A 15,086-nucleotide genomic window follows, 5' to 3' on the forward strand; every position below is an offset into this window, starting at 1 on the left:
AAGTGAGATCTCTGTCCCAGTGTCGGCATTCATTATTATTAATTATTAATTACGTTTTGTTCCCTGTGTTATTCTTTCCTGCTTTTTTAAAACCACACATTTTAATGAGTTTGACGTCTCAGCGTAGCAGAGCGGGATTCCCGCCTCGTTCCGCCTACGGGTTTGTCTTGAAGCGTGACTTTTTTATCAAGTTCATCTAAAAGAAATGTGACGAGAATTAAAAGCACCAAGGCTGAAAAAACAAACCGAGCAGAGACGTGCTTCCAAAAGTAGTTTAACCTGAAGTTAAAACAAAGCAGACCTTTTCCAACCCAGCGCACTCGATCACACAAACAGGAAGTACCTGAGCAAAAGAACAAGGCGGTATATACAAGAAAGTGAATTAATCTGTTTATACAAGAAAAAGCTAAGAATATAAACCAACCACGCGGACTAAACCTTGGATCTTTTCACGAGGAATACACGACTGAAAACTGAAAGCAGCCTTTTCAAACAGCTGGGCAGCTGCAAACCCACGAGTGCAGCCACGGGGAAGCCTGCAGGGAGACCCTCCCTAACAGATCATTTGAAGCCGGTCTCAAACTTTCTCCAGCTTTTAAGTGAAAAAATGTAATATTTATAAATTAAAATTAAGATATTACAAAAAATCCACTCTGGGCGACGGTCAGCAGTCCTACCTGGTCCACGTGGATGTAGTAGTAGTGTGAGGTGTGGTAGATGGCTTTGAAGAGACGCTGGAACTGACGCGAGGCTCGGCCGTGGACGACCAGGACGAAGGCGATCCGTACAGGCGGAGAAGCATCGGAGGCGTCCTCGTCCCACTGTACGTTCACATTAGCTTTACCTGGACAGGAGGAGGTCGGTTAACATCTCGCTGATAAATCCATGAATCTCTGCCTGTGTGAAAAGTGTTCCTCCCGTCCACTTCACACTAGCAGGTGAGTTTCATGGTCTTATGAATAATAGTCCTTTTTTAGCAATTAGTAACAAACAAAATCCATCCTCCTGCTTCTCTGCTTTTTGATGCCAAGATGGTTCAATTCAGACAGGTAAGGTAAAGAGGGCTGTGTTTAACTGTCAGTCATACAAAGATAGACCCCAAAAATACCAATATGGATCTGGAAATAAGCAGAACGTTTCCTTTTTAAGACATCAGCGTCACTTCTAAGCCCATTCCTCACTCCAGTTCTTCACTTCCGCCTTTCCTAGTCATGCCGTCTGCAGCTGGTCGAGCCCAATCTTGTACATACAAACGCTCTGACAGCCTAATGCCTCCTCATCATCCCGCCGGCCTTGGCTTGCTTGGCTTTAATTAGTGACCTTTTTGGGCCGTGGAGCATGCTGGGATTGGAGTTTGAGGGGGGAATGACAGTAATCAGGCGGCTGAGTCGAACGCAGAGGCAGAGATGCGTCAAATACGCCCAGGGACGTGCACAGAAACACCAAACTCCTTAAAAGACCGAACGCATGCCCGGCAATCTGAAACCAAACCCCTGCCCGGCTTCACTCTGAGGATATAACCACTGGTGTGTCATCAAAACAACCTATAATCATATAAATTAACCCTCAAACGGCCCTGAGTAAATCATTAGTCAGCCTTTCCAAAAATAAGACTACAAACTGCTTGTTTAATTAGGGTGTAATTATGCTGGATGAGCATCGTCCTCCTCTGTGTCCATTCATGCTTCAAGTCCCTGAAAATAGAGCTGGCACCCGTGAGGGATGCCTCTTTGCATCTACGGCACGTGCTCAGATAAAAATGTTTCTGAAAGGGTAAATTTGGAAGGCAAAAATCCCTTTTCCACTTACTGCAATCTGCCACTTCAAAGCAGCCACTTGTTCATGTCCTTTCTGTCTTGAAATCTGTCGCCCATTCATTTGCTGACAAATGAATCACTATGTTAACATGAAAGGATATTTCAGACCTAAAATCATAGGTTAATACATGCAGACTACGAATAAATCTCGAGGTGCTCATACACGTGGAAATTTAGTCGCGCTGACACCCGGAGCAGACTGCAAGCGATGGATCGCAGCACCGCAGCTGTCAGCTACATCGAGGTAGAGCACATTACTGAACGTGCAATTTACAGATTATCAAAGTGATCTTTTTATATCTTCATGCCAGCTTCAGACAAAGAGGGCGGGCAGCTTTCATCTTGATGCCACCTACACATCCATCCTTCAGATGGTCAAGAAGAAACGTCCTGTGTTTTGAACCCTGAGTTTCGTATTTTTGGACATTTGCAAATGTATTAAAAACAAAGACATGCATCAACTTATCATGTTTTTCTTTATATCTTCATCATGTCACCATTTATGATGGCATAAACGGCTGTTCATAGACACCAAACAATAAACAATACTAAATACATATACTTCTTCACAAGCTACATGTTCATTATATAAACCAAAGCATGGATTACAGGCACCGTTACCGTCACCGCTTTCACAGATATGCATGACAATACATCCCTGGTACCTTCACTGTAACTGATGTCATGTAAACAACAAAAACATTTTATCACCTTTGCCACATTAGTTTCTTTCAGACTGAATAATATGTCTACATGCGCTACAATCATAGTAAGAGTAAGCATGTCTCCATTAATGTCGAGTAATCTCTGTAATCGATTGTGTTAGTGTTTAGCATGTCTGATGTTTTGTGTCTTCCTGCATCTTGTCGAGTCTTCGTCTGTGTCAGTTGTTCTGTTTAGGTTACTTCCTGTTTTATTTTGACAGTATAGTGTCTTTGGTTCGTTTCAGCTGTTTCCTCCCTCCTGTTTCATGTGTTTCTCTGAGCCTCTCTGCTTCTTTGTGTCCTTGTGTTTTATTCTTGGACTTTATAAACATAACAGATCGTTCAACCTCTGCTTCATCAAATCGATCTGGAGCCTGCGTTTGGGCTTTTCACCATTCATGACAGTAATGAGGATGACTATGATTCACTATTCTATTTATTTTATTCAGAGGTCCTCAGTTCGTCTTCATCCTCATCTGTTTTAGCTTCGTTCGCACAGTCACCTCCCCTTATTCTGATTGGCTCTCCCTCACAAAGAGAAGGTTTGAACAACATTGATGGAGCAGAAAATAAAACATTCCTTTAACCTAAATTTAAGGATGTTTGTGTTTCTTGTTGTTGGTTATGTGAATAATATGAAACGCGTCTGTTGTTACCTGCACACACTGAGATGTGATCTTACCTTCTGCGGGGCAGTAGCGAGGAACTTTCTCGGGCATCAGCGTCCCCTCCTTGTGTTTGCAGTACACCTCTACTATCTGCTGCCGGCACTCCCGGCTCTTGGCTCTGGAAAGAGCTGAAATGGCTTCTTTACCGCTGATCTCACACTGCAGCTGCTCCTTCCTCACCTCCAGACCAGGCGGCAGCGGAGGAGAGGCCGGCTTCTTGGTCTGGTAGAACGGCGAATCCGGATTGGACCCCTGAGCCGGCGCTGCAACCGTTGGCAGCTTGGGGTGGGCTTTACGGGTGTGGGTGTGGTTGCGATTGTGGCCCGGCACTCTTGGTTGGATGGGAGGGTACTTGAGGACCTCGTTGGCAGATTTTCCCAGCATGCTTTGCGCTTGGCTCTTTTCCAGCTTACGCTTGGCATTTCCGACCGGCACTCGCTGGCTATGTGATCGGGCCCCCAGGTTGCTGTTGCTGTCGATGGTGTCAAAGTCTTTGGGGACCGAGTTCTCATTATTGTTGCTGTCCAGGCGGACTTTCTCTTTGGGGCGGTGCGAGTGGTAAACGTCCTGCAAGGAATGACAAATATAGTTCTTACATAAAGCAAAAATGAAATCAAAGGAAACTCTTCTTTAACAGTTACAAAGACAGGCTGTGTATCCATTTACAATTATATGATGCATTTTTCAATCCAAATACTAAAGTGAGGGACGTGGACCAGCTGCAAGGAAATAAATAACTTCCAGCTAAATCTGAAAGTGATGAAGCTAGAAAGGAAAGTTTGGACAGGACGGGAGCAAAGCTCAAGTCAGGAAGACATTTGGACCCTTTAGGCTCTCCCTGCTTCACATACATGTTAAATGTACGGAGCTCCACGTGTTACACACACGTGAGCTCGTTTATCTCCTTGGAATGAATCAAAATTTTGTTCCTGCACATCACAATAAAACAGAGCAGAAGCAAAGACTCGTCCACACGCCGGGGTCCACAGCGCTACAATCAGAGCCTGGTGGGCGTCTGTGTTTCAGCAGCATCGCCACATGACCTCGATGAGTATTTTAATCCCACAGATCTCCCCCATATCTGTCTTTCCCAGGATAAAGAGTGCACACACACACACACACACACACACACACACACTAAGCCCCAGCAGGAAGACAGTAATATCAGCTCTTGCCACCTGCTTCTCAGTCAACCTTTCATTATCTCATCTGTAATATCAGCTTAGAGGAAAGAGTGTGTGTGTGTGTGTGTGTGTGTGTGTGTGTGTGTGTGTGTGTGTGTGTTGCCGCAGTGAACATTTTCAGCTCTCCTGCCATTATTATAAGTGTGATATCCAGGAATAAAACCTCCAGAGTACAGCGAGAGAGATTTCACACACACACACACACACACACACACACACACACACACACACACACACACACACACACACACACACACACCTTTTCCTTCTTCGTCATCTTTCTTGAAACATCTGACTGAGGTTTTTTCTTACCTCTGAAATATGTCGGTCTGGACCAAAGTCTCGAAATTCAACAGAAAACTGTGAAAAACGTCTAAACTTATTAACCTGCCAACAACAATTTACACACAAACACAAAATAACCACAAAAAGATCTCAAAGACCCCCCCCCCCCCAAACACGATGAAAACCAAACAGCCACAAACACAAAGCCATCTCAGAGACACAAAACAACCAAAGGAACAAAACCTCAAAGAAATGCAAAGTGACAACAACAGAAGGCCAAACGCACACAAATGATGCCAAAATGACCACAGAGAGGAAAAACTGTTACACAAAAACAAAACAAAGGGAAATGGACTGATTCTTATATAACGCTTCCCGACTCCACCTGAGCGATTTATACAACATCCCTCCTTCACCATTCAAGTGCTTTCTGTCCAACATTCACACTCATGCATATTCTGATGGATGCATTGGAGAGCTGCTTGGAGTTACGCATCTTACCCAAGAACATTTGGCATGCAGACTGGAGCAGCCATAACCTTACAGACAAAAACATGACCAAAGAGAAACGAGATGCCGACACACTCGGCTCAGAAACACTAACAAAATGACCCAAACTGACTACAAACATAAAAAAGCAGGACAGCAGGTAGAAAACTGGCGTATGATGATGATGATGATGATGATGTTTTTCCTAACAGCTCCTTCAGTGCAAACAAGAAGTCAGAGATTTGTAAATGAAATGTTTTTTGTAATGAGGCCGATTTGATGCAGTTTCAGGAGTTTTCCCAAAATGTCCTCGAGCGTTTCAGGCTGTAATTCGCTCGACACAATAATACAAGTTTGTCTCTCCTTCACAGATCCACCTCCAAAGAAAAGCAGAGCGTTTTTTCCCAGAGGACCGTGCTTTCCATGGAGACCGGCCACAGCTAAAATACCACCGCTTACCTACAAAGACATCATTCTTTACACTCACAGAGGGACTGAGTCACTGCTTTCTTGCTCGTGGTGCTCCTGTGTGAGTCACTTTGCTCTCAGCCGCTCTCCTTCTCAGCAGGTTCCTATTGAAGCCTTCAGACCTCCTGCTGCTCCACGATAAAGGAGACACACAAGAGACAGGAGAGGCCGTTCCCTCGGGCGCCGGGGGCGAGGCAGGGAAAGGGTGGGAGGAAAGAGACCTGTTGCTCTGACATCTGTTGATTACGAGTTCACACTAATAAGGATAATCTGAGAATGCCTGGATCTGGTGTGGTGACAAGAATGTGCGGTGGTGTTTTCTGGGAATTCTCTGAAGTGAGAGCAGAACAGCCACTTCCACATGTGTGACTATCAGCGAAAAGCTGCTGTGCTCCTCATATTTATCTACATCTTGTAAAAGATCTTGAAGTGTTGACAAAAACGGCGAGAGTGCACAGACACCTGCTCCGAGATATGCACCAGTGAGCCACAACATTAGAAACGCCTGCCACGTTTACATTAACACATTTAACTGGATTAAAAGCCTGACTGGTTATACAGGTCAGCAGTGGGATTGGTCTGTTACATCCACCAACGACATCAACACAACAGGAACACAATGTAGGTCCAAAAGTCACAAATGTGAGCAAAGGTTGTGGCACACGGCAAAGGTGACCATGCAAAGATAAATGCAGGCGTTTGTTTACATCAGAACTTCTACTTCTTACTACAAAGTAGCGCTGCCACAAACGATTATTTTGATAGTCACTAGTCACCGATTATTTTTGCGATTAGTCACTAATCAGATCATCATCCATTGGACGTAAAACGTACAGCTTATTGCACCAGCAGCATCTGCTCTTATATAACTATCATTAGCTTACAGCTTTAAGTGTTTAAGGTCTGTGCTAACTAACAATAAAGAGCAGATGATAGTTTATTAAATTTTAATGAAATTTGCAGATTGTTTCGGTGAAGTTTAATAAACTCCTTGCTATCTAAAATATAACAGGACACCGGAGTAAATTCTGGAGCATCTCACACTTCTGATAATCAGCTGTCTGCTTGACGTTTATTCAGCTGTGTAAAAACTATAACTTTAATCTCAGCCAAACCGATTTACTCAGGAACAAATAAAATACTGAAAAAAGCCAAACAATAACATTTGTAAGTTATCTAAGTGACTTATATATCGTGTTTAACCTGAGTAGCGAAAGACGGCGGTGAGTTTGAAAACGATTTGCCGGGAGTCCGGTGTTCTCACGGCTCTAGTGACCTAGCCCCCGGCTAGCTAACAAGCTAGTGGGTAACAGACGTCTCCGAAAACGTCGGAGCGCTTTTGAAAATATGCGGTGTCCTGATAAACTGAGCAGATATTTGAGGTTTACACAGCTACATTCTCGCCTGAAAATATGTTAAACGTTTATTTTGTGACCCAGAAAGAATAATAAGAGTAATATTAAAACTAACTAGCTGCCGCCATTGTTGGAAACTGCGCTGGGCTGCGCTATGAATTCTGGGACACAGCTTCTTCTTCTTCTTCGGGGTTTAACGGCAGCTGGCATCCTTGTACATGCAGTGCTGCCATCTCCTGTTTCAGTCCGTTATTACACTCTTAAATCCTGCTACTTATTCCTGCGTCTTTTGGGATCTTACAAAGCTTCAAACGACGCGTCGATTATTAAATTCGTCGTCGACGATTCTGATAGTCGACGTAATCGTGACTAGTCGACTAATCGTGGCAGCCCTACTACAAAGTTAGTCAATTCTCCACAGAATGATCATGGATACTAACGGACCTACAGTTCACATCAAATGCCACCTTCACCCTTTATTATCACCCAGTAAATCACAATAAAGTCATGATTCAGTCTTATGAATGAGCCCACAGGTCTCTGTTACTGCTTTTACAGTTCAGACCAAAGTCTGCATCCGTCCACAGAAATGGACATTTTTCATATCAAATGGTTCTTTAATGATTCCAACTACCAAATATCCAGTACATTATGTCTCTAACGTCTGCTCAAATGCCCCCCACAGGCAGGGTAGAAAGAGGCTGTTGTTTTCTTGGCAGCAGTGATTTGGTGTGTTGTGACAGACAGAGCGAGAAAACACCTTCATATAACGCGATAAAGAGCCCTTTCACATGGCTGTAGGCTGCATCTGTACACAGCTCTGGTTACGCATTAATCAAGCTCCTGTGTAGGTGTGTTTACCCTCAGTATACCTGCGGGAAAATGCCGACTGGTGGGCAGTGAAAATCTTATAGGCTGCCTTATGTTGGTCATGTTTACAAATCCATCCATGAAGCAGGAAAGGTTGGCAAAGAGCTTCCGTGGTGCCTGAGATGTTTGAACTCACAGATGGTACGTTTCATAAGGCCTGTAGATTTCTATATGGCTCACAGCGAGAGCCGTTACGCAGACGTTTCTAGTTTTTCTACTGCATCTTCATGTCTTTTGTAATTAATGCATGCTGAATTCAAGCTGTGATCATTTCACTTCTGCATGAAAGTGGAGCCTAAACACAGAAGACATACGAAATGCTTTAAAGAAAATGATGAGCTACAAGCTCATGTGAACGTCCTCTCGAGTAAAAAGAAAACATCAAAAGCTCAAAAACGTTTAGTTAATTCCCAGCTTGTGGCGAATGCGTGTTTCTCCCAGGAACAGTTGTTTGCCAGATGGCTGCGGACGGGTCCCCAGGCCATGACTGCCACATTCACATGTTTCGGGGTCACATTTCTGCAAAACCTCAACGCACCAGTCAGGACACTGACTTCCCAACTTAGGAAGTGGGATTGTAGGAATAGCATGTTATAGCTTGGTAATGGGATTATGATATCGAGTCTGCTACACCACCGCAGTTTGTTTTTGTTAACATGTTTAATCGAGTGTAAGAGCCAACCTCATCTTTTTGCAGCGAAACGTGACAATGAAAATAATCCGATTTAAGATCATGTTCTAGTTTACTTCATACAGTTTGACCAACTTTGACACCAGACTGTCAGTTCTTCACTGTTAAACATTTGTGGGAATATTGTATGAATTACGTCTTGATGCATGTTCAATCATCCAGGTAAGTAAATCCCCAAAAGTTGATTCTGTTCATCTGGACGCGGCGCCGTCAGAGGGAGAAACGTTTCTCTCTGACGGCGCCGCGTCCAGATGTATGAATTAAAAATATTTTTCAGATTCGGCCATTCTTAATACAACAGTTGGTGATTTTTCTGATTTTTTTGGGCCTGAATAAACAGATCTGAGTAATCAGACTACTATATTTGGCAATAAGTGCACTGTAGCTCAAAACACACACTGGCACTAAATACACAATAATATGGGAATAGTAAAATTATAATATTCATCATAGTTTAGTAAACTATGACACTGAGTGACAGTTTTGGGTTTTTTTAATTAGGAATGCTAATTTATTATCCACACAGGATGATCATTATCTCGTCTTTAAAAAGAAACTGAGTCTGCCAAAGCAAAAAAAAGAAGAAACAAACCGACAAAGAAGAGCATCACGTCACAAAGGAGATGAATGGAGTAATCTGTCTAAATAGAGAGATTGAGAGACAAAGGAAAACCAGAGCCAGATGGACAGAAAGTAAGCTAAATGGACTGTGATGAGGGTTAGGATGGTGCTGTGAAACCTGGCTGAAACCACCGCGGCACCAACAGGGCGCCCCAGGATTACAGCAGGGATTTACATCCACCCATGCCAGATTTACTGAGAATTATATCAAAGAAAATACAGAAAAACATAAAGCAGCTTCATGGTTCTGACAGCAGTCTACGCTGCTAAATCACATATACTGAATTAGATCTGGACCATCGCATCAATTTACAGCTGCTCTGCTGGTTTCAGGCACTGCTACCAGACTCTGCAGGTTTCTCCTTAAAATAAATGTATATGCATCATTAACAGCATCAGAGAGACAGATCATCCCAATTAATTCTGCATCTGTAAGCACAAATATACAATCAGAGTCAAACAAATCATCTTCAATAACTAGGAGAGCCCTGCAACAGAGGGTCTGCAAACCTTAGATCAAACCTGATTGATCTCAAATCATTGTGCAAATGACCATAATCAACAAAAGTCCAACACCCGGCCCAAAAACAAAGCTGCAACGTCTACACCACAGAGTCAGGACCCAAGATTATAACATTTACTTTTTCCCAAATCACTTTGAAATCAAGTCCAAAGATTTTGCTCTGATCTCATCATCATGGTGTTGGAAAGCCCCCACCCAACCCCCCCACCCAACCCTAAAACACAGCCCCAAATGTTTCACAATGAACCAAGTCCAGGAACAGAACCCTGATCTCAACATCATGGAACCACTGATGATCCAAAAACAGCCCCCGAGCCAACGACCCTGTCAAGACGTCCAAAAATAGGGACACGTCAGCATCAATGAGTCAGGAACCAAGACCAAAACCAGTCCACGATCAAGATTCAATATCTGTCACCAAGTCCAAAAACAGAGCCCTTATCTCAACATCGTGATGTTTAAAAAACTTAAAACAACGCTAGAATATTTACGTAATGACATCATGACCCAAACTCAAACTCAGTTTGAACCAAGTCCAGAAACAGAGCCGATGTCGAGTTCTGCCTGAGCCTTAATAAGCCTCATTACACCATCAAGCATGACGGACGGCAGATAAACGTACAGAGCTCCCGTCTCACTTTGTGTCTGTTAAGAACAACTTATTGGTTTCATTCTGGGGCCATCACAGGTTTACAGCTGGTTTAAAGGATGTCTGAGACTCCTGAGCGCCACGCGTTCACCTTCATGACAATCAGCCGCACACATCAGAGAGGCAGACTGACAGATTGCTAATCTGAAACCTTACTGTCCTCACTCTCTTAAACTGTCCTCACTCTCCTTTTTTAAACAATGTTCGGTGCAGAGATACAAGCGAGGACACACAGACACACAAACACAGCATTTAGGGATTATTGTACAATCTAAACTAGATTAGAAAGTATAAATCCCATCAGAGAAACGTGATCCAAAGAAATCCTCTAATCTGATCTGACCTGGCTGTTAGTGTGTGTATCGGCTCTGACACGCACAGTGTGGTCAGCACTGTACACGTGTGCGCACAGACGGCTTCACGGGGCTTTCTCAGGGTTCACGTTTGATTTAAGAGTTCAGTTAGAATCGGGATTAGGCTGCGGTCAGCAACCTGGGAAAGCTTTATGTCAAAGTCCTCACGAAGACACAGCTGCAGATTTCAGAGTTTAAATACCAGCAGTGTTCAGCTTTCCAGCAACGGCTGTGTGTGTGTGTGTGTGTGTGTGTGTGTGTGTGTGTGTGTGTGTGTGTGTGTGTGTGTGTGTGTGTGTGTGTGTGTCCAACACACTGCAGCCTCGTTTATAACATCCAGTCAAGTGTGTTCACTACAATCCTGAAAGGCGCCACAGTGACACGACTCCCGCATTCATCACACCTTCGAGGTGGAGGACCGCACTCATACCTGACTGCTATGATTGTGTTTCACTGAAGCAGGTTTCCTCTGTTTCTGCACATGCCCAGATAGAAATGTAACCAGGGTTAAGGGCAACTCGTCCCAGGTCTGATGGTTCCTAGCTAACCCAGCGGTTAATGTTATAGAAAAGTTAAAAAGCCAGAAAACATTCACCTTTAAAAAAAATAAAAAATAAAAACTTTGGGGATTTGTACTGAAAAAAACGGAAAAAAAACTTTGAGGTTTGATGTCCAGGAAGACCCAAAATATTTAATGAAAACATTAAACATTCATGTAGCTGCCGTCCCCTCAGTTAGAACCTGTTAAATATTTAAATATATACATCACAAGACAGAGAAAGGTAAAGATTTTGAAACCGGCTCTTGGGCACATAAAAAAACTGCAAGCTTTTTGAACAGAAACAAGACTGAAACAGGACGAATGAGGCTGAACTCTTTTAAAAAGCTAAAGCAGCTCCTGTTTAACCTAATGGGACAAAAATTGAATAAATCATGATTGTGTTGTATTAAATAGCTCTTTAAACTACTGGCTGAGACAAGAAGGTGATCAGGAAAGTGTTTACTGAGCTCATAGATGAGGGTGAAGTAGGGTCATTTTACACAGACTTCTATACAACCCGAAATCTTTTTGAAACCAGAGTCACTGCCTCCTGCTGGCCATTGGAAAGAATGCAAGTTTAAGGCTTATCACCGTTGCAGCGGTCCCCAACCTTTTTTGCACCGCAGACCGTTGCAATGTCAGATAATATAAATGCACCAACAACACTGAGAGTAACATCCTCCTCTGCCCCTTAATGCTCTCTGGTCACTATGGTAACGAGTAAATATTTTTTTCAAAATAAGACACACAACTACAACACGGGAAACCAAGTAAACAATAAAAACCACAAATTTCACACCGAGCCTCAACTCTGGCCTGAACCGTCGCAGCCTGGTGGTTCTGCTCCACTCTGACAGGAAGTGCAGATGACAGAAAAGTAGATAACGCTGCATGTAAACATCGAGGTTTCTGAAGGCTGCCAACTATTTAAAATAGGACATTTCTGAGTAACGAAAGAATTAAATATACTTGTTTTATTTCTGTCTATAAGCACAGAAAGGCTGACCTGTCCAAGTCTGTGACAGACAGGTCGCAGGATCCTCCCAACTCACAGAGGAACGACTTGGATCAACAGCCACATTAATACAGGCTCAGCATTACAGTCATACCTCCAGTGCGATCAGAATATGGGATAAGTCCTGTGCCTTTCCAATCACCCCACCATCACCATCACAAGCCGACTCCCACAGTGCTCTTCGGTGAATCGGCGCTATCAGTGTTCTCCCGAGAAGTCCAGACTGTGGCTGTTTGGACCCCGTAAACATTCTTGTTCTCTGACACGGATAGCACGTCATGTATTTTCTAGAACAACACCAACATCTACTCTTAGTTATCAAACAGCTTTTAAGGAACGGGCCAACATGTTCTCACAAAGATAAACATAAAAGCTCACACTCAGTGTTCCAGGGGGAGGAGGCTGTTTTCACTGAGTTCCAGCAAGTGATATTTTATTGGAAATGGGACACAGCTTCCTGCTAACACACACACACACACACACACACACACACACACACACACACACACACACACACACACACACGCCATTAAAACATGTGAGAACAGCTGGATCCCAACAGGTTTTTCTGAACATACAAACACAGGAATCTCAGCAGGGTGATAACGAGTACAGTGCTGTGCCTGAAATGAGCTGTGGAGCATTCACGTGGAGATGAAGATGGAAATCTAACTATGAATGTGAGAAGACAGAAAATTGCTCAAAAAGAGATTTTTGGTTTTTGCCTTTAAGGTAAAACTGCTTTAAATTTTAGCTTTCGGGTCAAACTTAACTACAGGTTTGCTAAAGAAATTCTACACAAAGCCTCATTTGTAAAAGTGATTTTACAACTTAATGTCAGAGCAGACCGACTTCCATTAATAACACAAGGTTAAATCTGTTTTCCTAGTTTCTTAAGTGTCGCGACAATCCTTTAATTTTAGCAAGGAAACCTCCCACAATCCAAGCTTAGAACATTTTCCTCTAAGAACTACTGATTCTGTGCAAAATTACATGACACTAAAATAGGTGTTAGAGCTTGAAATGAAACAGTTTATCAAAATATGATGAAAAAATTACACAAAGTTTTATTGCTGCAAGAATGGACTCCATCACCAACGCTTTCACTTGATGAGCTGTGTCTTTGTCATAATTGCCAAGTTTTACACACAAGACCAGTTTCCACCAATAAAAAATGTTAACTAATTTCCTCAAATGTGATTAAAATTTATGAGGGAAAGGGAGCTTAATTTGAGGACCCCTTTAATTTTAAAACCTCACACCCAAAAAGTTGCTTCAAGGAGTAAAAGTGTTCATTTTCCCTCTAACTTAATATTAAATGTTATGTTTTCCCTTTATAAACATATTTCATAAGCCAATATTACAGGGGAGCAACTTCTCTTAACCAAAACTGGCTTAATCATTTCCTAAATTCCTCAAGTGTCAGCACAATTCTTTAAATTTACCAAGGAAACCGCAAACACCTAAACCGAGGAGCATTTCAGGCCCAAACCTCCTTCTGTGCAAAAACACCAAAGTACCAGAGATTTAAACGGGACTGCAGAATGAACAGATTCATAAAAACACGGTGACCTTTCACGCTGAAAGTAACACAAATGACGTTTAAAACGTGAGACGCTGCCAAACCAAAGTCCAACAACAAAAACAGCCATTTGCACATTTTCTCGGTTGTCGACCCTTAAAATTAGATTTTTGAACAAGACTGGGGGCATTTCTTTTTAAATGTCTGCGTGATCTTTAATTCGGCATTGGTCTTACAATAAATAAAGCGCGTGATCACCCGTAGTTTTCATTTCATTGTCACAGCAACCAGCTGTTATGAAGCGTTAATGGAAACTGTCTGAGGCTCACAGCTTAAAGTGATGAATTGATTACCTGGTGCTGATACGTTTTTCGACTGTAGCTACGAATGAGAAGGTGGCGCAGTTAACCTGCCACAGCCACCAATAATCGACACCTTAAATTGGCTGTTTTTTAAATTAAGTTTGGCCTACAGACCCGTCTCCCTGACGAAAGCGGGCAAACTATTGACGGGAAAGCCAAAACAACAGGCAGCAGCTGCAGCATCCTCTCCGTGGCTGCCATGCGGCTTCCTTCGGCTCATTCCCCGAAAACACGCGTGTAAAATTCTGATTAAAGCGCCTCGTGAAGGGCACATCAGTCAAACCCACCGCCTGCAGCTGCTGCTGATCGGCCGCCTTCCCGACCAGCGGCGGCGGGTCGCCCCTCTTCTGCAGCCCCTTCCGCGGGTGCTCCCTGTCGGCTTTGTTGAACCCCCCGGTCCGGTCCTCTCTCTTCTCCCGGCTCCTGGCGCCTCCGTCCCCGCCGGTGGAGTCCAGGCTGCTGAAGTTCCACACGATGAGAGTCTGGACCAGCAGGACGGCCAGAGCAGCGACCAGCAGCAGCGCGGACCTGGAGCGCCGGGCCAGCCTGCGGGCGCACGGGTTACCGTTCATCTTCTCCTCCTCCCTCCCTCCGGGTCAGACTCAGACTGAGAGCTCCATCCGCTAAACGCCGACAGCGGGGTGTGAATGCTCCCCTCCGCGGCCAGAGAGCTGCTACTGGCTGGCAGAGAGCAGGAGGAGGAGGAGGGAATTTGGCACAGACTCGAAATGAGGAGAGAGTTTTGGAGGCGGTGAAGAGGACGCAGAGGCCCTCATGCGGCCATTTAACGTCAGTAGTTCAGAGAAAGTCTGAGATTCCCCGAATGCACCAGTGAACGACTCAGGAAACCCTTCCTGCCTGTGGATACATATCTGTACGACTCCCCCATCCAGTAGCTGCACCCTTCATCACATGCTGCAGTGAAGTTTTACAGTAAAATGTCTGTAATTTTCTGGATACGCAAATATC

The 15,086-nt window shown here is 43.7% G+C and overlaps 1 protein-coding gene across 4 annotated transcripts in view; it reads right to left on the reverse strand.

The window, feature by feature from the left end:
• Nucleotides 1-15,086, reverse strand: part of LOC120739717 (xylosyltransferase 1-like) — a 40,489-nt gene extending 25,403 nt beyond the window's left edge. Inside the window, exons 1-3 of one of the 4 annotated variants that reach the window (XM_040041590.1) lie at nt 14,405-15,086; nt 3,204-3,756; nt 678-844 (exon numbers count right to left, since the gene is read on the reverse strand). In XM_040041590.1, the coding sequence (XP_039897524.1) occupies nt 678-844; nt 3,204-3,756; nt 14,405-14,689 (1,005 nt within the window). In that variant the 5' untranslated portion in view covers nt 14,690-15,086. Of the gene's footprint in view, nt 1-677; nt 845-3,203; nt 3,757-5,634; nt 6,410-12,327 lie in introns of those variants that run through there. The other 3 variants (XM_040041598.1, XM_040041605.1, XM_040041607.1) reach the window with 3 other exon arrangements.

This window comes from Simochromis diagramma, unplaced genomic scaffold (genome assembly GCF_900408965.1).
Source record: "Simochromis diagramma unplaced genomic scaffold, fSimDia1.1 OVJJ01000321.1, whole genome shotgun sequence".
NCBI classification, from domain to species: domain Eukaryota; kingdom Metazoa; phylum Chordata; class Actinopteri; order Cichliformes; family Cichlidae; genus Simochromis; species Simochromis diagramma.